This window comes from Callorhinchus milii, unplaced genomic scaffold (assembly GCF_018977255.1).
Source record: "Callorhinchus milii isolate IMCB2004 unplaced genomic scaffold, IMCB_Cmil_1.0 Scaffold22, whole genome shotgun sequence".
NCBI lineage: Eukaryota > Metazoa > Chordata > Chondrichthyes > Chimaeriformes > Callorhinchidae > Callorhinchus > Callorhinchus milii.
The window spans coordinates 9,486,405-9,510,445 of record NW_024704763.1 but is presented as its reverse complement, the minus strand read 5'-3'; the positions used below and the strand labels follow the sequence as shown (position 1 = coordinate 9,510,445).

General features: G+C 49.6%; 1 protein-coding gene across 1 annotated transcript in view; it reads left to right on the top strand.

The window, feature by feature from the left end:
* The window catches only part of LOC103188194 (adaptor related protein complex 3 subunit beta 2), a 72,224-nt gene that overhangs the window by 18,685 nt on the left and 29,498 nt on the right, over positions 1 to 24,041 (top strand). Inside the window, exons 5-17 of the mRNA XM_042343054.1 lie at positions 445 to 605; positions 1,567 to 1,633; positions 5,530 to 5,712; positions 7,571 to 7,747; positions 8,517 to 8,614; positions 11,727 to 11,781; positions 12,133 to 12,204; positions 13,341 to 13,403; positions 16,819 to 16,951; positions 17,586 to 17,695; positions 18,827 to 19,003; positions 19,269 to 19,455; positions 20,578 to 20,696. Of these exons, the coding sequence (XP_042198988.1) occupies positions 445 to 605; positions 1,567 to 1,633; positions 5,530 to 5,712; positions 7,571 to 7,747; positions 8,517 to 8,614; positions 11,727 to 11,781; positions 12,133 to 12,204; positions 13,341 to 13,403; positions 16,819 to 16,951; positions 17,586 to 17,695; positions 18,827 to 19,003; positions 19,269 to 19,455; positions 20,578 to 20,696 (1,602 nt within the window). The remainder of the gene's footprint in view (positions 1 to 444; positions 606 to 1,566; positions 1,634 to 5,529; positions 5,713 to 7,570; positions 7,748 to 8,516; positions 8,615 to 11,726; positions 11,782 to 12,132; positions 12,205 to 13,340; positions 13,404 to 16,818; positions 16,952 to 17,585; positions 17,696 to 18,826; positions 19,004 to 19,268; positions 19,456 to 20,577; positions 20,697 to 24,041) is intronic.

Here is a 24,041-nt window from a genome sequence, read left to right as displayed (position 1 = left end):
GGCAAAGGAGGTCTGGGATGGAATTCCAGAGGATGGGGGTACAAAGGCCTGATGGCCGATGGTGGGGAGGACAGGGTGAGGGACATGGAACAGGTCAATGTAATGGTTCAACTAACTAAGTCAAGGGCTAAACAAAGCAGGTCCATTGCTGATATGAACAGCCTCCTGCATGTCCCTCGTCTCCTCCGTTCCACCATTTCAGCCACGACGCCCCGAAACTCTGGAACACTCTCCCTGAATCCCTCTGCCTTGCCCCCTCCTTCCTCATCTTCAGGTCGCGCCTGAAGACCTTCCTTTTCAACTGTGCCTCTGGTCATTCTCCCTCCACCCCCGGCTCGGGTCGTACTCCGCCGTTGTCAAGCGCTCTGGGTGAGTGAGGGGCGCTGTCAAAAGTTGTTGTTGATGTCTGTAAACCTGGTGTCTTTGTTGCTTTGGTTTTTACAGGACCCAAACCAGCTGATCCGAGCGAGTGCGCTCCGTGTCCTCTCCAGCATCCGTGTGCCTATCATCGTCCCTATCATGATGCTGGCCATAAAGGAGGCCGCCTCTGACATGTCACCCTACGTCAGGAAAACTGCTGCCCACGCCATCCCCAAACTGTACAGGTAAACAACAATAATATTTAATATTAATAAAAAATTATATTTGTAAAGCGCCTTTTACGTGGGGAGGATGTCCCAAGGCACCGGGCAGTCAGTGTTAGGACCTGAGCTGAGGGTCAGGATCGGGGAGGGTGGAGGTCGGGGGGGGGGGGGGAGAGGAGTTTGATCGAACAACTTTTATTCAGCGCCATTCACGCTTCCCGTAATGCTTGTAATAACTCCTCACACCCCGCCCCTCCCCCTCACACCCCGCCCCTCCCCCTCACACCCCGCCCCTCCCCCTCAGAGCCCGCCCCTCACCCTCAGAGCCCGCCTCTCCTCCTCACACCCCGCCCCTTCCCCTCACACCCCGCCCCTCCCAATCACACCCCGCCCCTCCCAATCACACCCCGCCCCTCCCTCTCACACCCCGCCCCTCCCCCTCAGAGCCCGCCCCTCCTCCTCGCAAGGAGTACTGAGACAGTGATTAGCCAACAACAACTTGCATTATACACAGCGCCCTTCACATGGGTAGTGTCCTGGAGCGCTTCACAGCCGCAGGGTCTGACCCTGAGCCGGGGGAGAGGGAGGGGGGGAGGTGACCGTAAGCACGATCAAAAAGGAAGATCTTTAGGTGGGACTTGAAGGTGGGGAGGGAGGAGGAAGGCGGAGGGATTGAGGGAGAGAGTGACAGGGTTTCGGGGCGCAGTGGCTGAAGGCACGGCTACCAATGGTGGAGTGGAGGTTACGAGGGACAAACAGAAGCCCAGAGCCAGCCGAGCGGAGGCAGCGGGTGGGGGAGTGGGGAGGGTAGGTCGCAGAGGTAGGGAAAGTGTGCAGTTTTCATTGTCTATGAGTGGCTTCACCGTCAACACTCCCCTGGAGGCCTGGCCAGCCCAGTGTGTGTGTGTAACTGTGTGACTGACTGGGAATAAGCCTGTTACAGTAACCTGCCCCTCTGACCCATGACCTCTCTGTATTATAGTTTGGACCAAGACCAAAAGGACCAGCTAATTGAGGTGATTGAGAAGCTGTTGGCTGACAAAACTACGGTAAGCCAGAGCTGAGCCCGCACGCACCCCACCCCCACCTCCACCCGAGATACCTCTCTCCACCTGTGCGTACAGTACCACTAATGTCACATGTTGGGTGGACCCACGACCAGGAGCATTACAAGTTGGACAATATTCTTCCTGTCGTTCAAAATAATTAAAAAAAAGTTTATAAAATGCGCTGTTTAACTAACAATGAGAATTTGTTTTCCTCAATTTGGAAATTTGGAACAACCTGACACATTAGACCCACCGGCCAGAGGAAACAGTTTCTCACGATCTACTCTTATCAAAACGCCTCATAATTTTGACCACCTCTATCAAATCTCCCCTCAACCTTCTCTGCTCTTAGGAGAACAATCGCCACATAACTTAAATCCCTCATCCCTGGTACCATCCTGGTAAATCTCCTCTGCACCCTCTTCAAGGCCTTGACATCCTTCCTGAAGTGTGGTGGCCAGAATGGGACACAATTGGAATGCACTGCCCGAAAGGGTGGTGGGAGCCTTGATTTGACAATAGCTTTAAAAAGGGAATTGGATAGGTACTTAAAGAAAAAAAATGGAGGCCTATGGGATAAGAGCAGGGGAGTGGGACTATTTGGGTAACTATTTCAAAGAGCTGGTACAGACACGATAGGCCAAATGGCCCACTTCTGTGCAGCTAAATCAACTACAAGGATTATTATTGACAACATATAGCACCCTTCATGTCGGGCGGCTTCTCAGGAGTGCACCAGATTATATTATATATTATTATCTCCTCAGCCTTCACGTACGCAGCAGTTATTGTGTAGGGGAAAGGGAACACAATCCTGTCGCAACCATACTCTCTGCTTTACTGCCTTTACCTCTGCTGTGTCAATAGGAATTCCGTGCAGCTGGAACCACAATTGCTATTTTCATGAGATAACCAAAAAAAATTGGTCCCTCAAATCCACGACTGTTTGTGCGGAACACTGTTGTCTGCAACTGGCTGCCAAGTTTCGCCCACAAAACATAGTCAATTCACTTTACAGTGTATCCTGTGAAGCTCTTTGAGACGTCTCGAAGACGTGATGAGGTGCTGTATCAAATGCCAGGATTATTATTATAACATAAGGGGCAACAGAGCAGAAGGCGAGCTCTGACCAGTCATATCAATACAGATGTTTAGACGGCTCTGCTCTGTCACAAGGTTTTGACTGTAAACAACGAGTAAACTGCTGTTCCTGCCTCCTGTTTGTTACGTGGAAGTGGAAGTGACACAAGATTACACTCCGAGAACAATCACGTTTCCATTTACTAAGGAACGCATTTTAACCATTCATTGCCACACCATCTCACCCGCAGTGTGTCCTGCCTGCCTGCCACCCTCTTAACAATAGACCGTCATAGAGGTGGAGGTGACGGACCTGATAGGGGGGCACCCTAGGGCGACTGTCAGACTCGTCACCGGCCTTGTCCAACCACCAACATCCGGATGCGGTCTGGCATCAGCGTCATAAATATGACGCTCTACGTCAGGTCTTTCTTGCACAGCCTGGGCCTCGCTGCCACCACTTGCTGCCCTCAGGACGGAAGGGGAGGTGAGGAGACTGTGGAGCAGCTCCTCCTGGAGTGCAAGGCCATCTAGGAACAGACAGAATGGCTGCTGGCGCGGTTCTTCCCCGGGGACCTGCTGTCACGGCACTCGGTGCTGTACGGCCTCTTCCCGGGGACGCACGGCAAGACCGCCATCGAGTGCGCCTGGAGGATCATCAGCTCAGTGAAACCAGTTGGTGTACCCGCGCAGCACATTGTCAGAGAGGGCCGGCTGCAGGCTCGCACTCTCTGCTCCGCTCCACCAGCAGGGACTACGCGCTTCAGGACGCGCTGGAGCTTGGCACAGCCGCGGCAACCGACAGAGGGGGCCTGACCCCAACCGGAGCCGCTCCTACCCTGGCCGCGCCGACAGCAGCGCTAAACCCAACCCACCGGCCGACATCAGGGGCCGCTCACCGTGTAGAAGAACGACCCCACCAACACCATGTAACAAGTAACAGATAATGTTTGCATCTGGATCCAGATTGCGTAATGTAAGGGGAGATGTTGTGTTTTGTGTTGTACTAAATATATAATATTCTCCAAATAAATATATATGTTCACAAAACCCAATATAATAATAATCCTTGCATCTGATACAGCACCTTATCACGTCTTTGAGACGTCTCACTGCGCTTCACAGAATATGCTGTAAAGTGAATCGACTATATTTGTGGGTGAAAGGCAGCAGTCAATTGTGCACAGCAGAGTCCCACAAACGGTCGTGGATTGAAGTGACCAAATTCATATTTTTATTCATTAATCTGCATTCTCAAGCATTCTCCTGGCATTCTCAAGACCCTCCTCTTCGACCATGCTTTTGACCACTCTCTTACCCCTATCCTCCACACCTTGGGAAGTCCTCCTGACTTGAAAGACTATACAAATGTCATTTTGTATTGTATCTCTCTCGCTCCTGTGTAACACAAACAGGGAGACAATCAGTTGTTGCCTGCTTCCACTTTTAAAGTGTAAAACGGACTTAATATTAATAATAATATTCCTTTCATTTGCTGCAGCACCTTTCATATTGGGAGGGTATCCCTAAGCGCTCCTCAGAATATACTGTAAAGTACAGTGAATTTGTGTTTCATGAGCCAAACGTGGCAGCCAATTACGCACAGCAGTGTCCCACAAACAGCAATGGAGTGAGTGATCGTGGGCCCTATAGCTCAGTGGTTAGAGCACTCGCCTCACAAACGAGAGGACCTGCGTTTGATTCCCGGACAGGGCGAAATGTTGGGCAAGTTTCCTTACTTCACCCGCCTCTGTCAGTAAGTAGGAACCCGGTTGTTAGTTGATTGGCGCTTTTCTGGAGGCAATAATGCCTTCAAAAAAATTAATAAATTGGTCACTTCAATCCATGGCTGTTTGTGGGACACTGCTGTGCGTAATTGGCTGCCGCGTTTCACCCACAAAATATACAATCAATTCACTTTATAGTATATTCTATGAAGTGCTTTGAGTCGTCTCAAAGACTTGATAAAGTGCTGTATCAATTGCCAGGATTATTATTATTATTACATTAGCACTTCAGGTATACTCTCACTGGCTGAAATATATAAAATCATAGAATATCACAGTACAGAAGGAGGCCATTCGGCCCATCGTGCCTGTGGAAGAGTGACCCAATCAGCCCCACTCCCCCACTCTTTCCCCAAATCCTTGCAAATGTTTCCTCTTCAAGTTCCTCTCCAATTTCCTTTTGAAAGTTGGTCTTGAATCTGTTCCCACGCTTTCAGGCAGCGCATTCCAGGCCATGACAACTCTCTGGATAAAAAAAATTCTCATCTCTCCTCTGGTTCTTTGGCAAATTATCTTAAATCTGTGTCCTCTGGTTACCGACCCACCTGCCAGGAGAAACAGTTTCTCCCGATCTACTCTATCAAAACGCCTCATAATTTTGACCACCTCTATTAAATCTCCCCTCAACCTTCTCTGCTTAAAGGAGAACAATCCCAACTTCTCTAATCTCTCCACATAAACTGAAGTCCCTCATCCCTGGTACAGTATATTCTGTGAAGCCCTTTCAGATGTCTCGAAGATGTGAAAAGGTGCTATATCAAGTGCAAGGATTATATTATTATGACCAATTTTATTTGGGGGGATTGTTGGCCAGGACACCGAGAGAGAGAGGGAGAGAGCCTCTGACAATACAACACTGTCCCTAGCGCTGCATTGGAACCTCAGCCTTCTGACTCAAAGGCCAGAGCCCTACCACTGAGTCAGACTGACACACATTTGAAAGTAACTCCGCTCTGTGTTCTTGTTCCGATCTCTCTCCCTCCCTCACTCTCTCTTTCTCTCCCTCTCTCTCTGACTCTGGCTGTGCAGTTGGTGGCAGGGAGTGTGGTGATGGCCTTTGAGGAGGTTTGCCCAGAGAGGATCGATCTGATCCACAAGAACTACCGCAAACTGTGTAACCTGCTGATAGACGTGGAGGAGTGGGGGCAGGTGGTCATCATCAACATGCTCACGCGATATGCACGGACACAGTTCCTGAACCCCAACCACAGCGTAAGTGTTCACCAACCACACTGTGCTCCCACCACCTCCTCTCCCTGCCACAATCTCCTCCAGTCTCCTGCACGTCCCTCGACCCCACCGCCCGACCATCAGTGGCCGTGCTTTCAGCCACTACTCCCCGAAGCTCTGCAACTCCCTGCCTGAATCCCTCCGCCTTATCCCCTCCTTCCCTGTCTTCAGATCACACCCACAGACCTTCCTCCCTCGACCGTTTTGCTCCCCCATCTCAGAGTCCGGCTCCAGCACTGTGCAGCGCTCTGAGACACTGCCCTGTGTGAAGCTTCTGTTGTTAGATTATTTGTTTTTGTCAGGCCAGCGTCTGACACGCGTGTGTGTGAAATCCAGTCACTGACTGTGTGTGTGTTTGTCTGTGTCTGCCAGTCACTGTGTGTGTGTGCCAGTCACTGTGTGTGTGTGTGCCAGTCACTGTGTGTGTGTGTGCCAGTCACGGTGTGTGTGTGTGTGCCAGTCACTGTGTGTGTGTGTGTGCCAGTCACTGTGTGTGTGTGTGTGTGTGCCAGTCACTGTGTGTGTGTGTGTGCCAGTCACTGTGTGTGTGTGTGTGCCAGTCACTGTGTGTGTGTGCCAGTCACTGTGTGTGTGTGTGTGTGCCAGTCACGGTGTGTGTGTGTGTGCCAGTCACTGTGTGTGTGTGTGTGTGCCAGTCACTGTGTGTGTGTGTGTGTGCCAGTCACTGTGTGTGTGTGTGTGTGGTGTGTGTGTGCCAGTCACTGTGTGTGTGTGTGTGTGCCAGTCACTGTGTGTGTGTGTGTGTGTGTGCCAGTCACTGTGTGTGTGTGTGTGTGTGCCAGTCACTGTGTGTGTGTGTGTGTGCCAGTCACTGTGTGTGTGTGTGTGTGTGTCAGTCACTGTGTGTGTGTATGTGTGTGCCAGACACTGTGTGTGTGTGTGTGTGTGTGTGTGTGTGCCAGTCACTGTGTGTGTGTGTGTGTGTGTGTGTGCCAGTCACTGTGTGTGTGTATGTGTGTGCCAGTCACTGTGTGTGTGTATGTGTGTGCCAGTCACTGTGTGTGTGTGTGTGCCAGTCACTGTGTGTGTGTGTGTGTGTGTGTGTGCCAGTCACTGTGTGTGTGTGTGTGTGTGTGTGTGTGTGCCAGTCACTGTGTGTGTGTGCGTGTGTGTGCCAGTCACTGTGTGTGTATGTGTGCCAGTCACTGTGTGTGTGTGTGTGCCAGTCACTGTGTGTGTGTATGTGTGCCAGTCACTGTGTGTGTGTATGTGTGCCAGTCACTGTGTGTATGTGTGTGTGCCAGTCACTGTGTGTGTATGTGTGTGCCAGTCACTGTGTGTGTATGTGTGCCAGTCACTGTGTGTGTATGTGTGTGCCAGTCACTGTGTGTGTGTATGTGTGCCAGTCACTATGTGTGTGCCAGTCACTGTGTATGTGTGTGCCAGTCACTGTGTGTGTGTGTATGTGTGCCAGTCACTGACTGTGTGTGTGTTATGTGTGTGCCGGTGCCTTCGCCGCTTCCTCCCTTTCCTCCTTCAAGGCCGGTCTCAAGACCTTTCTCTTTGACCTTCAGCCTTCAGCTCCACTCTCGACTCTCTACCCCCTCCTCGCTCCCTCCCTTCCCTCCCCTCACCCTGACCATTTCCCCCTCCTCGCTCCCTCCCTTCCCTCCCCTCACCCTGACCATTTCCCCACTGCTCGGGTCCTGACCCAACTGTCCAGCGCCTTGGGACGTCCTCCCGACGTGAAAGGCGCTCTATAAATGGAATCTTGTTGTTGTTGTTGTCACTCACTGTGTGTCTGTGTGTGTGTCAGTCAGTCACTGATTGTGTGTGTGTGCGCGTGAGCGCCAGTCACTAACGTGTGGTGTGGTAACAGGAATCTTTACTGGAGGAAAATGCCGACAAAGCCTTTTATGGCTCCGATGAGGAAGATTCAAAGGATGAGAAGGCGGACAGCGCGGTCCTTCCCAAACGGAAGCCGTACATCATGGACCCCGACCACCGCCTGCTCCTCCGTAACACCAAGCCTCTGTTACAGAGCAGGAATGCTGCAGTGAGTGACAAACATTCACTCGGTGCAGTCAGCTCCTTGTCTACCGCCCCCCCTAAGCCTCCCGGCTCCTTCCGCACAGACACCTCTACTCTCCTCTCTTCCCTGTCCCTCTGCTCCGAGCGCCTGCTCATAATGGGCGATTTCAACCCATATCTAAACTTCCCCTGCACCACTTCTGCCGAATTCACTGCCCTCCTCCTCCTTAAACCTCACCCTTCATATAAATTAACCTACCCACAACCGTGGTCATGGCCTTGACCTTGTTATCACCCACGGACTTGACATTTCCGATCTCAGTGGACAAGGCCATCTCGGACCACTTCCTCATCTCCTTCTCCTCTCACATCCCCCTCTCCTCCACCAAGCCCTCAACCATCCTCTACTGCCCTTGGTTTGGAGACTCATAAGCAACGGTTTGTTGCTACCCAGAGATTCCCAGCCCGGTCCCGAGTCCGAGCCAGGCCTGTGTGAGGCGGGCACTGAGCTGGGCTCCATGTTGCCTGATTCTAACCTTGTCTTTGGAACTCCATTCCACAGTCCCCTCAACTCGCTCGTCCCATAACTTCTAAAAGGCCCGTCTCAAGGCCCTCCTCTTCGACCGCGCCTACGGCCACCTTCCTACCCTGACCCTCCCTGCCCTCCAACACTCCCTGATCCCAGCCCCAGCTCGGGTCCAAAGCCCTGACTGTCTAGCACCTTAGTACGTCCTCCCAATGTGAGAGGCGCCATGTAAATGTAACTTCTTGTTGTTGTTGTCTTTGCTCGGCAGGTGGTGATGGCGGTGGCACAGCTGTATTTCCACCTGGCACCGAAGGCTGAGGTGGGCGTCATTGCCAAGGCGCTGGTACGCCTCCTCCGCAGCCACAGGTAACCTCACTCAGGCCACAGGCAGCTTATACACAGCCAAACCCAGCTACAGGAACCAGCCAAGCCAGGACTGGGAATCTCAAAGTCTAAGCTGTCGCTCCAATGCAGTGCTGGGGGGTGTCACATTGTTGGAGACTTTCAGGTGGATGTTAAAGATCCCGCGGCGCTATTCGAAAAGAGAAGAGAGTTTCTCTCTCCCAGTGTCCTGGTCAACAATCCCCCAAATAAAACTGGTCACTCACTTTCGTGGCTGTTTGTGGGATACTGCTGTGTGCAAATTGGCTGATGCGTTTGCCTACTTTACTGTAAATTCTGTGAAGTAAAGCGCTTTGAGATATCCTCCTGACGTAAAGGGCGCTGTATCAAATATAAGGATTATTATAATTAATTATTGATATAATGTTATTACTCTTTGAACCCTTCCAATCCGGATCCGCGCTACCCACGGCACGGAAACAGCCCCGGTCACAGTCACTAATGACATTCTGAACATCTGTGACGGCTCCTTCTGCCTCCTTGTCCTCCTCGACCTCTCTGCCGCCTTCGACGCTGTCGACCACTCCATCCTCATACACCGCCTCTCCTCTTTACTCAATCTTCACGGACCTGCCCTTGCCTGGTTCGATTCCTATCTCTCTCACCGTCTCCACTTTGTTGCCTCTAACGGTTTCTCCTCCATCTCCGCACTGTCACATCTGGTGTCCCCCAGGGCTCGGACCTTGTCTCTTTAATATCTACACACTCCCCCTCGTGACATCATCCGCAGACATGGGGTCAACTGCCACATGTATGCGAATGACACCCAACTCTACCTTTCTGCCTCACCCTCAACTCCAGGGCCACTGCTGTCCTGACAGACTGTCTGTCTGCCCTCACCCTCAACTCCAGGGCCACTGCTGTCCTGACAGACTGTCTGTCTGCCCTCACCCTCAACTCCAGGACCACTGCTGTCCTGACAGACTGTCTGTCTGCCCTCACCCTCAACTCCAGGGCCACTGCTGTCCTGACAGACTGTCTGTCTGCCCTCACCCTCAACTCCAGGGCCACTGCTGTCCTGACAGACTGTCTGTTGGATATCAAGTCCTGGATGAGAGCAAATTTCCTTCAGTTGAATGTGAACAAGACTGAGGCCTTCCTGATTGGCTCACACCAGCGCCTCCGCACCTCAGGCTCTGGCAACATCAACCTCCATGGTTACACACCACAACTCACCAACCAGTCGGGAACCGAGATGTCTTGTTAGATCCTCAACTGTCTTCTCCCCACATTTAAGCCATGACCCGCTCTGCCTTCCCTCACCTCCGTAACATCACCCGACTCCGCTACTACCTCACCCCTCAGGCGCTGAAACTCTTGTTCACGCCTTCATCACCTCCAGGCTCGACTATGCAAACCCTCTGCTTGTCGGCCTTCCCAACTCCTCCCTCCACAGCTGCAGATAATCCAGAACTCTGCAGCCCGTGTCCTCTCCCGCACCAAACTCCGTGATCCCATCTCCCCCACTCTCGCCCGACTCCATTGGCTCCCTATCCTTCAGAGGATCCAGTTCAAGAATAATCCCTTCAAAAAAACAAAACAAATTTGGTCACTCAATCCACGACTGTTGCTGGGACGCTGCTGTGTGGAATTGGCTGCTGCGTTTCGCCCGCAAAATATATAGTCAATTCACTTTACAGTAAAGCCCTCCATGGTCTCACCCCACCCTACCTCTGTGACCTCCTAACCCCCTACCAACCTGCCCGGTCCCTCCGCTCAGCTGGCTCCGGCTGCTCCACATCCCCCGACCCACCCGCCCCACCATTGGTGGGAGAGCCTTCAGCCACTCTGCCCCCAACCTCTGGAATTCCATCCCCCAATCACTCCACCTCGCCCCCTCCTTAGCCTCCTTCAAGTCCCGCCTCAAGACCCTCCTCTTCGACCATGACATCGGTCACCCCCCCTTCCCCTCCCCTCCCTTCTCCCCCCCAACCCCCAGCTCGGGACTGAAATGCTGTCACTGTCCAGCGCTTTGGGACGTCCTCGCCATGTGAAAGGCGCTATACAAGTGTAATCTTGTTGTTGTTATTACAGTGGTTTCAGTGTTGGGTTGTCCAGACCAATGACACTACCATGTTACATATGACCGGGTGTTACTTTTCTTAACCTGTAGCTAGGTGGTTAGAGCACTCGCTTTGCAAGTGAGAGACCTGAGTTCAATTCCAGGCAGAGGGCAAAACCTTGGGCAAGTTTCCTTACTCCACACAGAGCCTAATAATATTCCCTCCAAAAACAAAACAATAATAAATTGGTCATTTTCAATCTACGACTGTTTGTGGGACATTGCTGTGCGCAATTGGCTGCCGCGTTCGCCCACAAATATACAGTCATTTCGCTTTACAGTGTGTTCTGTGAAGCGCTTTGGGACGTCCTCCCGACGTGAAAAGCGCTATATCAAATGCAAGGATTATTATTATTATTATTATTAATATGTTTGAACTTCCTAAAAGAGCTACATTTTACAGGAGGTTCACATTTTTCATTGTTATTATGAATTAGTAAGCTGATATTATTATTATATTATAAGGACAGTGTCAGTCCTAGGGTCAGCCCTGAGGAGTTACGTTGTTCGTGATCAGATGATGGTTTTAAAAGCGTGTGACATGAATTGGAGTCCTGTAGCTCAGTGGTTAAGAGCACTTGCCTCGCAAGCGAGGACCTGGGTTCGATTCCTGGGCAGAGCGAAACATTGGGCAAGTTTCCTTACTCCCCACGCCTCTGTTTACCTGCAGTAAGTAGGAACCTGGTCGTTAGTTGATTGGCGGATTATTTTTCGGAGTAATAATCCCTTCAAAAAAACAAAACAAATTTGGTCACTCAATCCACAACCGTTTGTGGGACGCTGCTGTGTGGAATTGGCTACTGAGTTTTGCCCACAAAATATACAGTCGATTCACTTTACATTATTTTCATGAAGCGCTTTGAGACTTCTATGTCAAATGCAAGGATTATTATTAACGACTGAGGTGTTTTGCTGACCGCTGGCCTATTGATGAGGAAGAGGCAGCTCTTGTGACCGGGCATGGGCTGGTGAGACTGAGGTCCTGATTGCTAACCGTGCTCTCTTGTTCCCCAGTGAGGTGCAGTTTGTGGTGCTGCAGAACGTGGCCACCATGTCCATCAAGCGGAGGGTGAGTACTGCTCTGTCTCCCCCGCTCCCCTCAGTAACTCAGCACCTTACACAGCCCCCCCCTTCCCCACACACACACACACACATGCACACACCCCTCTGGAACAGGGAGAGTGTTCCAGAGTTTCAGGGAGTAGTGGCTGAAAGCGCTCCCACCAATGGTGGAACGGAGGGCACGGGGGACATGCAGGAGGCCGGAGCCATTCGAAAGGGAGGCAGCAATTTGTGGGTTGAGGGGTGAGCAGGTCAGAGGTAGGGAGGTGGCAGGGCATGAAGGCATTTGAAAACAAGCGTCAGGATCAGGAGTATTATTTATTATTATTATGATTAAATGTTGATGTTTTATCTGCAGGGAATGTTCGAGCCTCACCTGAAGAGTTTCTACATCAGATCTACAGATCCCACCCAGATTAAAGTGCTGAAGGTAACAGCAGTCACGTTATTGTTTTTTGCCGTGAGGTCCTGTACACACTGCCTATCACTGGCTCAGTCACTGTGTGTCAGTCTGGCTCAGTCGCTGTGTGTCAGCCTGGCTCAGTCACTGTGTGTCAGCCTGGCTCAGTCACTGTGTGTCAGCCTGGCTCAGTCACTGTGTGTCAGCCTGGCTCAGTCACTGTGTGTCAGTCTGGCTCAGTCGCTGTGTGTCAGTCTGGCTCAGTCGCTGTGTGTCAGCCTGGCTCAGTCGCTGTGTGTCAGCCTGGCTCAGTCACTGTGTGTCAGCCTGGCTCAGTCACTGTGTGTCAGCCTGGCTCAGTCACTGTGTGTCAGTCTGGCTCAGTTGCTGTGTGTCAGTCTGGCTCAGTCGCTGTGTGTCAGTCTGGCTCAGTCGCTGTGTGTCAGCCTGGCTCAGTCGCTGTGTGTCAGCCTGGCTCAGTCGCTGTGTGTCAGCCTGGCTCAGTCGCTGTGTGTCAGCCTGGCTCAGTCACTGTGTGTCAGCCTGGCTCAGTGTGTCAGCCTGGCTCAGTCGCTGTGTGTCAGCCTGGCTCAGTCGCTGTGCGTCAGCCTGGCTCAGTCGCTGTGCGTCAGCCTGGCTCAGTCACTGTGTGTCAGCCTGGCTCAGTGTGTCAGCCTGGCTCAGTCGCTGTGTGTCAGCCTGGCTCAGTCACTGTGTGTCAGCCTGGCTCAGTGGTAGCACTCTCGCCTCTGAGTCAGAAAGGTGTGGGTTCAAGCCCCATGTCAGAACTTTGAATCACATAGTTTAAGGTGAATGCTCCAATGCAGTGCTGGGGAGGTGTTGCATTGTTGGATGAGATGTTAAACCGAGGTCCCGTCTGCCTGTTCAGGTGGATATTAAAGACCCCATGATGCTATTTGAAAAGAGAAGGGATTTCTTTTTCCTGGTATCCTGGCCAACAAACCCCTAAATAAAATTGGTCTCTCACTCCATGGATGTTTGTGGGACACTGCTGTGGGCAATTAGCTGCCGCATTTTGCCCCCAAAATATACGGTCACTACACCTTACAGTGTATCCTATAAAGTGCTTGAGATGTATCATCGATGTAAAAGGCGCTATATCAAATGCAAGGATAATTATTATTATTTTCTCTTCTCTCCTGCAGCTGGAAGTCTTAACCAATCTGGCCAGTGAGACCAACATATCCACTATCCTGCGGGAGTTCCAGGTACGGAGAGAGTGGGGTGGGGGGGGGGGGCTGGGTAGGGAGGGAAGGGAGAGGGTAGTCATGGAAGCCACAGCGGGGTGTGCAGCTCTGAGTGTGGCAATTTTGTGTTTAGGAGTTTAAGAGGAACTTCTTCACACACTGGCTTGTGAGTCATTTTTCCGCGTGTTATAATTCCTTCAAAAACAAACAAATAAATAAATAAAAATCATAATAATTTGATCACTCAATCCACGACTGTTTGTGGGACACTGCTGTGTGCAATTTGCTGCCACATTTTGCCCACGAAACACAGTCATTACACAAAATATGCAAATACAGTGTATTCTGTGAAGTGCTTTGAGAAGTCATAAAAACGTAATAACAACGACAAGATTACATTTGTAAAGCACCTTTCACGTCAGAAGGATATCCCAAGGCGCTATATGAAATGCAAGGATTATTATTAGAATGTGGAACTCACTGCCAGAAACTGTGGTTGAAGCAAAAAGCAGCAATGTATGTATTTAAGAGAAAACTTGATTCAGATATACGGCAGAAGCGAATAGAGGGGAATAGCAAGGGTGGGGGTTTGGCAGAACATAAACACAGTAAGCACGGACTACTTGTTGGTTCGAATGGCCTCTTTCCGTGTTGTAAAGTTGTATGAAACTCTATGAATTTAATTAAACCAAGGTTCTGTCTGCCTGCTCAGGTGGGCGTTAAAGATCCTGTGACACTGTTTGAAAAGAGAAGGGAGTTTTTCTCTCTCTGGGTTCCTGGCCAACAATCCCCCAAATAAACTGGTCACAATTCATAATAGGTCAGTAATTGACTTCATAGTTGTTTTGTGTGGACACTGCGCAATTTGACTGCCCTGTTTGTCTGCAAAACATACAGTCACTACATGTACAGCAAATCCTGTGAAGCACTTTCAGACATGCTCCTAATGTGAAAGGCGCTGTATCAAATGCAAGGCTTATATTCTGATAACCTGCCCCTAATACTCTCCGGAATTAGGTAAGCAGGGTGCGTCCCTCTGGGATCCAGTGCGTATTCTATTCCAGACACGAGAGTTTCCATGAATAAGTGGCATCCATGGAATTCTCAGTCTGGTTTGGAGACACGTTGATGTGTGTGTTAGACAACTGGCCAACCAACAACAAACACCGCAGACAATTTGCGTACAGCAACTTCCCCACAAACAGCCACGGACATGAATGAGCAATTGGAGTGGAGTCAGCGGCTGGCAGCAGGCAGGCTTGTTAAATGTCACAAATGCCCAACACATTCTCCACTTGCTCTCTATACTCCAGCCATTCCACACAATCTCTCCAAGTGCAGACACTGGGCCCCAAGTAACATCACGGCTCACAGCCTGAATGATCTAATCACCGTTCCGGTCAGTCAGTCAGGATCAGAGGGCTGTTTGTTCTGATGGCCTCAGTGACTGTTCAAGGTGCCGTGATCTCCAGCCTCAGGGAGACACACACATTGCAACCCTCAGGTCACCCTGAGTTCAGGAAGACAGCTCCGTCCGATGTGACTTGAATTAAGTGAGACAGGCTGCAGAATGCAATTGGCTTCCTCTAACAATATATTAAAGTAGATTGGTATTGTGTGGAGGTAGTTTCATTCCCCATAAAGTCAAAGCCTGCCCAGCCGGCATACACAAAGCCTTGGGGATTGGATTTAAAAGGGTCTATAGCTTCCTGACCAACATATTTTGAACCTTAGGAGTATCCAAACCAGTGGGAGTTCCATAGAAGTAGAATCCTGTAGCTCAGTGGTTAGAGCATTTGCCTCGCAAGTGAGAAGACCATTGATTCCTGGTCAGGGCAAAATGTTGGGCAAGTTGCCTTACTCCACACATCTCTGTTTATCCAGCAGTAAGAAGGAACTCGGTTGTTCGTCGATTGGTGGATCGCTTTTCCAGAGGTAATAATCCCTTAAAATATTAATAGTTTGGTCACTTAATCCACAACAGTTTGTGGAACGCTGCTGTGCGCAATTGGCTGCCATGTTTCGTCCACAAAATATAGTCACTACACTTTACAGTATATTCTGTGAAGAGCTTTGAGACGTCTTAACGACTGTATCAAATACCAATTACACTCAGCAGTGTCCCACAGTCGTGGATTGAGTGACCAAATTATTACTTTGATTTTTTTTAAGGGATTATTATTCCCAGAAAAGTGATCCGCCAATCGACTAACATTTGTTCCTACTTACTGCTGGTAAACAGAGGCGTGTGGAGTAAGGAAACTTGCCCAACATTTCACCCTGCCCGGAAATTGAACCTATGTCCTCTCGCTTGCGAGGCGAGTCCTCTAACCACTAAGATACAGGAATGTCCTTGTTCCTAGAGGGACTCACTCTGCTCACCTAACTCGAGATGCAGAGGTTGGCAGAAGGCAAGGCTTGGACACCCCAGAATGTGCTTTAGTCTAACCCACAAAACTGTTATACTTACACTACAGTTCTGCAACTCAGCTCGACTTAATTAGAACAATATTTTATAATCAAGATTGTTGTTGCCCAGGTCAGTTCAACACTAGCTAAAAAGCATAAACATCCATAAATTATCTGTGACGGTCTCTTAATTCACTTCTGATCCTATCACAACACAGTGATAGGATCAGATGGGCCGAATGGCCTTTTTCTGTACTGTAAATTTCTATGGTTCTGTGGTTTGAGCACTGGCTGTGCTGACATCAGCAGTGAGTGCCCTGGAATACTGTGGACCCTCCTGGCTCAGGAATCAGACTAGAAAACGTCACAGAGGCTGGGCTGGATTCCGACATTCCATTGCCGGGAATATCACCTCTGAGTCAGCTCAGGCCCAAGGGGCCCAAGTTTCCCCCTCCTCCCCACGAGGATATTTACCAGATGGTTGTGAAGTAAGGTGTTAAGTGGTTAAGTAAAATGGGGAAATGGTCCAAGATGAGCTGCTATTCCAAAGCTGCAAGGATTATTATTATTATTTTAACACCAGCACAGAAAACAAACTGTGGGTGATGTATTGTGATCTGTAATATACTGTGGCCTGTTGGCTGGTACTGGAAGTGTGGAAAGTTCCTCTTCCCGCTGCCCTTGGATGTCGAGGTGACGGGACTGGGAACTGCAGCAACATTCAGACTTGTCAAGGTCCTCAACTTTCCCTAGAGGGCAAAAAAGAATAGGGTTTGAACCCCCACCCTTTGGAACTCCATCCCACAGTCTATTCGCCTCGCCCACTCCCTTGCCTCTTTCAAGGCATGTCTCAAGGCTTTCCTCCACCCTGCCCTCCACCGACCACATTCCCCCCCCCCCCCCCATCCCAACCCCCTGCTCGGGTACAAACCCCTTACTGTCTAGCACCTTGGGACGTCCACCCAACATGAAAGCCCTGTGTAAATGTAATTTGTTGTTGTTAAAGAGCTCTCTCTTTCTCTCACAGACGTATATCAGGAGCCAGGACAAGGATTTTGTGGCTGCCACCATCCAGGCCATCGGTCGATGTGCCACCAACATTGGGGAGGTCCGGGACACCTGCCTGAATGGCTTGGTGCAGCTGCTGTCCAACAGAGACGGTGAGGAGTGACTTGTAGTAACACACACTGCCTGCAGTCCAGCAGCTAAACCTACTGCACGGGACGGGAACACAGGAACAGGAGTGGGCTGTCCAGCCCCTTGAGCCTGTGGCGCCATTCTGCTAGATCGTGGAGTCCTGTAGCTCAGTGGTTAGAGCACTCGCCTCGCAAGCGAGAGGACCTGGGTTTGATCCCGGGTCAGGGCGAAACGTTGGGCAAGTTTCCTTACTCCACACGCCTCTGTTTACCAGCAGTAAGTAGGAACCCGGTTGTTAGTCGAATAGTGGATCGCTTTTCCGAGGGTAATAATCCCTTCAAAAAATTAAAAGTAAAATAATAATAATAATATGGTCAATCAATTCACATCCGTGTGTGGGACACCACTGTGTGCAATTGGCTCCCACGTTTTGTCCACAAAATATGTATTCACTACATTATATAGTGTATATTTATAGTGTATTTATATTTTCACCCACAATATCCTGTGAGGCGCTTTTCTCGAAGATGTGATAAGGCGCTGTATCAAATGCAAGGATTATTATTATTATAATGTGTTATTAAGCGGAATGGGCCCTGCTGGGTACAGCGTGAGACGCGGTGGGAGACAGAAGGCTGATGTATTGTCCTGTTACAGAGCTGGTTGTAGCTGAGTCGGTGGTTGTCATTAAGAAGCTGTTGCAGATGCAACCATCACAGCACAGTGACATCATCAAACACATGGCTAAGCTGATCGACAACATCATGGTGAGCGTGTGGCTCTGGTTGTCCCCTATGACTGCATTTCCTCGTTACTCCTGTGAGATTGTCACCCTCCAGCAATAATTACAGACAGAGCTTCTGGGAACATAGGAACAGAAGGAGGCCATTCAGCCCCTCGAGCCTGTTCCACCATTCTATAAGATCATGGCTGAGCTGTACCTCAAGTCCCATTTACCCGCCTTTGCTCCATATCCCTTGATTCCCTGACCTAATAGGTATGTACCCAAGCTCTTTCAATCTCCAATCACTAAAGGCGTCAGCCTTGTTCAGTCGATAGTGCTCTCGCCTCTGACTCAGAAGGCTGTGGGTTCAAGCCCCCACGTCAGGACTTTGAGCTCACAGTCTAGGCTGTGAATCGCAGTCCCTCCAGCTCATAGCCTAACCACTCATCCCTGGTATCATCCTCGTAAATCTCACTGCACCCCTCTTATCACCTTGGTGTATAGTAATCCTCAGTATCCTCACACCTGGTCAGGCACTATTTACATTGAAATCCTTCAGCTTCTTTGTCATTTATAACCTGTGAAGCGCTTTGAGACGTCTCGAAGATATGATAAGGCGCGATATCAAATGCAAGGATTATTATTAGAAATCAGTGGTGCAAAGTGACCATTTCAGAGACTTGCTGTTATTGTTGGGGAAACTGATTAGCTCAGGGAATAGTCAGTAGCTAGAGTTTCCATCGCCCCCGCCTTCTCCACGTTCGAAGCCCCGTCTCAAGACCTACCTCTTTGACAGCACTTTTGGTCACCTTTCCCCTCCCCTTCCCCATCCTCCTCCCACACAGCTCCTGTCCCAGGGGCTCAGGAGCACAGCCAGCCGTGTAAAATGATTTGAGACGTCTTCCCGCGTGAAAGACGCTATAATACTGGATATGTTGGAAATCTGAAATAAAAACAGAAGTGGCCGTCATCGACCTGAAACGTTAACTCATTTTCTTCTCTCCGTAGGCGCTCCCTCACCTGCTGAGTGTTCCCGGCCACTTTTACTTTTATTTCTATCGAAATGTCAATTGTACCGTGGATGTAGAGAGGCAGGCGAGCACAGGCAGGGTCTGTCACATCCTGTAACAGGGAGCTCGCTCACTATAAAGGTCTTTCTCCTGTGTTTGTTCAGGTGCCTATGGCGAGGGCCAGTATCCTCTGGCTCATCGGAGAATATTGCGAGCACGTTCCCAAGATCGCTCCCGACGTGCTGCGCAAAATGGCCAAGTCCTTCACCAGCGAAGAGGACATTGTTAAGTTGCAGATCATCAACCTGGCAGCCAAACTGTACCTCACCAACTCCAAACAGGTACAGAGCTGGGAATTGACATTTGTTAAGTTTCAGTGAAAAAGTATCAGTGAAGACACACTGACGATAATGAGTGATTAATAAGTAATTCATCAAAAATAAAAGAGAGTTTCTCCTGGTGTCATGGCTGTTTGTAGGACATTGCTTGTGTGAAGTGACTGCAGCATTTACCCACAAATGTCGTGCTCCGGCACTGTTGAATGCTGTGGGCCGTTACCCTGTGTGAGGGGCGCAGTGTAAATGTAAGCTGTTTTTGTTGGTACAGACCAAGCTACTGACACAGTATGTGCTGAACCTGGCCAAGTACGACCAGAACTATGACATCCGGGATCGCGCTCGCTTCATCCGCCAGCTGATTGTACCGACCGAGAAGAGCGGGGTCCTCAGCAAGTACGCCAAGAAACTGTTCCTGGCCCAGAAGCCGGCCCCCGTCCTTGAGTCCTCCTTCAAAGGTAGGCAATGGGCCTGTTACAGCTTGTTTAATGGTATCAGTTATAACTGTGATAAATCCAGGGTTAAGGCACCTGGTGGGGCACATAGAATCACAGAATATTACAGCGCAGAAGGAGGCCATTCGGCCAATCATTCCTGTGCCTGCTTTTGGAAGAACGACCCAATCAGCGCCACTTCCCCAATCTTTCCCCAAATCCTTGCAAATATTTCCTCTTCAAGTTCCTCTTCAATTCCCTTTTGAAATTTGAAATTTGTTATTGAATCTGTTTCCACCCTTTCAGACAGCGCATTCCAGACCGTGACAACACTCTGGGTAAAAAAATATCTCATCTCCCCTCTGGTTCTTTTGCTAATTATCTTGAGTCTACATCCCCTGGTTATTGACCCACCGGCCAGTAGATATAATTTCTTGCGATCTACTCTATCAAAACCCCTAATAATTCCAAACACCTCTATTAAATCTCCCCTTAACCTTCTCTGCTCTGAGGAGAACAATCCCAGCTTCTCTAGTCTCTCCACATAACTAAAGTTCCCCATCCCTGGCACCATTCTGAAAGATTCACCATTTAAATTAGAATTCACTCAACATTTAGTATTCTGAGTCTCTGCCTCCCTGACCCTCTGTTGTCAGCCAACCCTCTCACCCTCTCACCACTCTCTGACCCACAACCTGCTGCCTCTGCTCGACTGGCTTCGGCCTCCTGCATGATCCTCGTGCCCTCTGTTCCACCATTGGCTGTGCTTTCAGCCACTACGCTCTGGAACACTCCTCCCCTATCCCTCTCGCCTCCTTGCCTCTTCCTTCCCCATCTTCAGGTCGCGCCTGAAGACCTTCCTGTTCAAACGTGTCTACAGTCACCTCCCACCTCCCCCGACTCGGAGTCGTGCTTCGACACTGTCAAGCGCTCTGTGACATTACCCTGTGTGAGGGACGCTGTGTAAAATGCAAGTTATTGTTGTTTCACTTGGAGACGCTGCCCCATATGAGGACACTATATAAACACAAGTTGTCGCTGTTGTCCGACTCCCCTCTTGTCCCCCTCGGAGCCTCTGACCTTCCCTGTATAACCAGCTCACACACAGCTCCCTGATGTCTGACCTTTACATCTCTGCTCTCTCAGATCGGGATCACTTCCAGCTGGGATCCCTGTCCCACTTACTGAACAGCAAGACAGGAGGTTACCAGGAGCTGCCCGACTGGCCTGAGGTGGCCCCAGACCCCTCCGTCCGCAACGTGGAGGTAAAGCTTTCTGTCCGAGTCAGTCAGCAGTAACCTTCCATCAGATGGTCTCCACACTGTACAGTAGGAGCAGTTAAACCAGGGGACAGTGAGCCGAGCAGACAAGCTCCAGGGCTTGCCTGAGCCTGGTCAGATCCCCCTCTGGAGACTGTGTTCAGTTTTGAGCACCACACCTCAGGAAGGATATGCTGACTCTGGACGGGGTGCAGCGCAGATTCACCAGAATGATACCAAGGGGCTTAAAGGGTTAAATTATGAGGACAGGTGGCATAACCTTGGTTTCTCTTCCCTTGAGTTTAGAAGGTTGAGGGGTGATCTGATTGAGGCTTTTAAAGTAATAAAGAGATTCGATAGGGTAGATACAGAGAAACTATTTCCTCTCGTCGCGGAATCCAGAACAAGGGGGGTATCATCTTAAAATTAGAGCCGGGCCATTTAGGAGTGAAATCAGGGGCAGTTTTTCACCCAAAGGATAAAGAAAATGGAACTCTCTCCCCCCAAAAATGTGAATTATGGCTGAATCTATTCACAGCTTCAAGAATGAGGTGGATAGATATTTGTTAGGTCAGAGTATCAAGGGATACGGGGCAAAGGTGGGTAATTGGACTTGAGGTACAGATCAGCTGTATTAGCTGGAGTTAGATTAGAAGAGCCATGATTGAATGGCGGGGCAGGCTCGAAGGGCCGAATGGCCTAGTCCTGCTCCTACATGTTATATTATGTTACATTAACAGGCTCAAGGGGCTGAATGGCCTCCTCCTGTTTCTATGGTGCCAGGAAGCAGCAAACAATGGCTGGCATGGATACACACAACATTTACAGGCATCTCAGAGCAGTGGAGTGTGGTGGAATTTCAATAACACGGCTGTTCTGTGATACCGACTCTTGTCTTACTCAACCAAGTGTACACCTGAAGGATACACCTGCTTTTCATCCTCTGTCTTCTTTGTTTTGGGTCAGACGGGTATCTTGACACACGCGAAAACCCATCACCATGATTATTATTTTCATTATTGTTGTTCTTGTTATCACCTATTGTTTAGTGGGGACGACATGCCTTTGTTTGAGTTTGGTTCAACAAATCATACGTTGGTAACGTAATGCGATAAGCCTTGGATCAGTTATCATAGCTCCACTCTCTACCCAGCTCGCAATCATTTACCCAGGCCAGTGTATTGCGAGGACTGGATCCTGAGATTATTATGGATCAGTGTAGTATAGGCTGAGCCACAACAACTTGGGGTTGTGATTTCATAGAATCATAGAACATTACAGCACAGAAGGATCCTTGGAAGAGCTACGCAATCAGTCCCACTCCCCCGTTCTTTCCCATATTCTTGCAAATGTTTCTCCAAGTATCTTTCGAAAGATGTTGAATTTGTTTCCAGCCTTCCAGACTATAACAGATCTTTGTGTAAAAACATTTCTACTCGTCTCCCCTCTGGTTCTTTTGCCAATTATCTTGAATCTATGTGCCCTGGTTACTGACCCACCAGCCAGTGGAAACAATTTCTCACAATCTACTCAAAACCCCTCATAATTTTGACCACCTCTATTAAATCTCCCCTTAACCTTCTCTGCTCTAAGGCGAACAATCCCAGCTTCTCTAGTCTTGCCACATAACTAAAGTCCCTCATCCCTGGCACCATTCTGGTAAATCTCCTTTGCATCCTCTTGAAGATCTTGATATCCTTCCTAAAGTGTGGTAGCCAGAATTGGACTTATCTAGTCTCTCCACATAACCTCTTTATGAAAGGGCAAAGCGAGGGGGTTCCTAGCGCTAGCACAATAACAGGGTGTGAGGAAAACCTGAGGTGGTCGGTGTGTAGTGTAGGGTGTGAGCCGGGAGCAGGGTGTGTGACCTCGCGGAGAGATCCATCTCTGATCCCAGAGCTGACTGGGAATCTGCTTTACGTGCTGCCCACAGGAGGACGTGCTCGCCGAGCCTGAGCTGAGAGTGGGACTGCTGGGAGACTGGAAAGAGGTGTGGGCAGGGGTTTGTGTGCAGTGTTGTGTCACTTGGACGGGATGCTCTGTGTGCAGTGCTGTGTGCTTCCATTAGGAACAGTGGGATTGCCTCACATTCAGGACATCAGAGTTACATTCCAGCTAAACGTCACTTATCTGGGATGAGATTCCATCTTTCCCTGAAACTAAATCTATTGGACTTTATGAATCTCCTCGTGCGGATGGTGGGGTGGGAAACGCTCTGTTTCCACATTGTGGCTGTTTTCTGGGCTTACACAATGTAAATGCCGTGTGGACACTCGCATGCTGAGCTGTGCGGGACAGTTAGCAGATAGAATTGGTGATGTGAAGTTTCCCACACGCCAGTCACATGTCACTCAGTGCACAGGTCCCTACAGCTCGGCCACTACACAGACTGATCTCTCTCTCCCTCGCTTGAGCTGTTCATTGACTGGTGTTTATGTCCAGAAACCATTGCAACAGTTCAGCGTTGCTGATGACAGGCACAACGCTCTTCAGTCTTTCTAAATCCGCAGAAAGACCTGACCTAGTGGAAAAGATCATCCATCTGCTAGTCCTTGTGGATACAATGGAACAGGGGCATTTAACCCCCCTATCCCCCCCCCCCCCACACACACACACACACACACACAGACCAGATGAAATTGGCTGTAGATGTTTATTTTGAGATCACCCTTTAAAATGTCACAGGAAAAGGTTGACACTGACTCTGGCGTGACAGACAGGATGGACACTGGCTGCCTTAGCCCCTGCACGGCCTCTAAGATGCTCATTAATGTGGGTCCTGTGTGCTGGGGAGACATGTGGAAATGTTGTCTTTTTTTTGTCTGATCTTCTTAAAACAAACTCTCACTTCAGTTCAAACCTTTACGACACACTTAGCGCTAGGACAGGGACCTAAGCTTTCTGTCCCTAATAGGTATTTGAGACCCTTACAATTGCGGGGTAAGAGATTCCTGTATGATCAGGAAGTCAACATCAAGTATATGAGATATGAATGTCGTGGGAGGTTGATAACTCAATGACTGTACAGACACTGAATGTGGGGGATCTGAAGGATCACTGATTTAAGCTTCAGGCGACCACTGCTGCACAAGGTTTTTCCCGTATAACTGCACAAAAGGTCATAAAGGATTGACTCCCTGCCTTTAAGATTCTGAAGGGACTGGACAGTGATAAGCTGTTTTATCTTGTACTGAACAGTAGAACCAGAGGACACAGTCTGTGATTGAAGGGGTAAATTCAGAACAAATCTGCGGAAACATTACTTGAGTGAGTGAGTAGTGAACGTATGGACCAGGCTCCCGAGGGAGATAGATAGTGGAAGCAGAGAATGTTGTTTGTTCCAAGAACAAA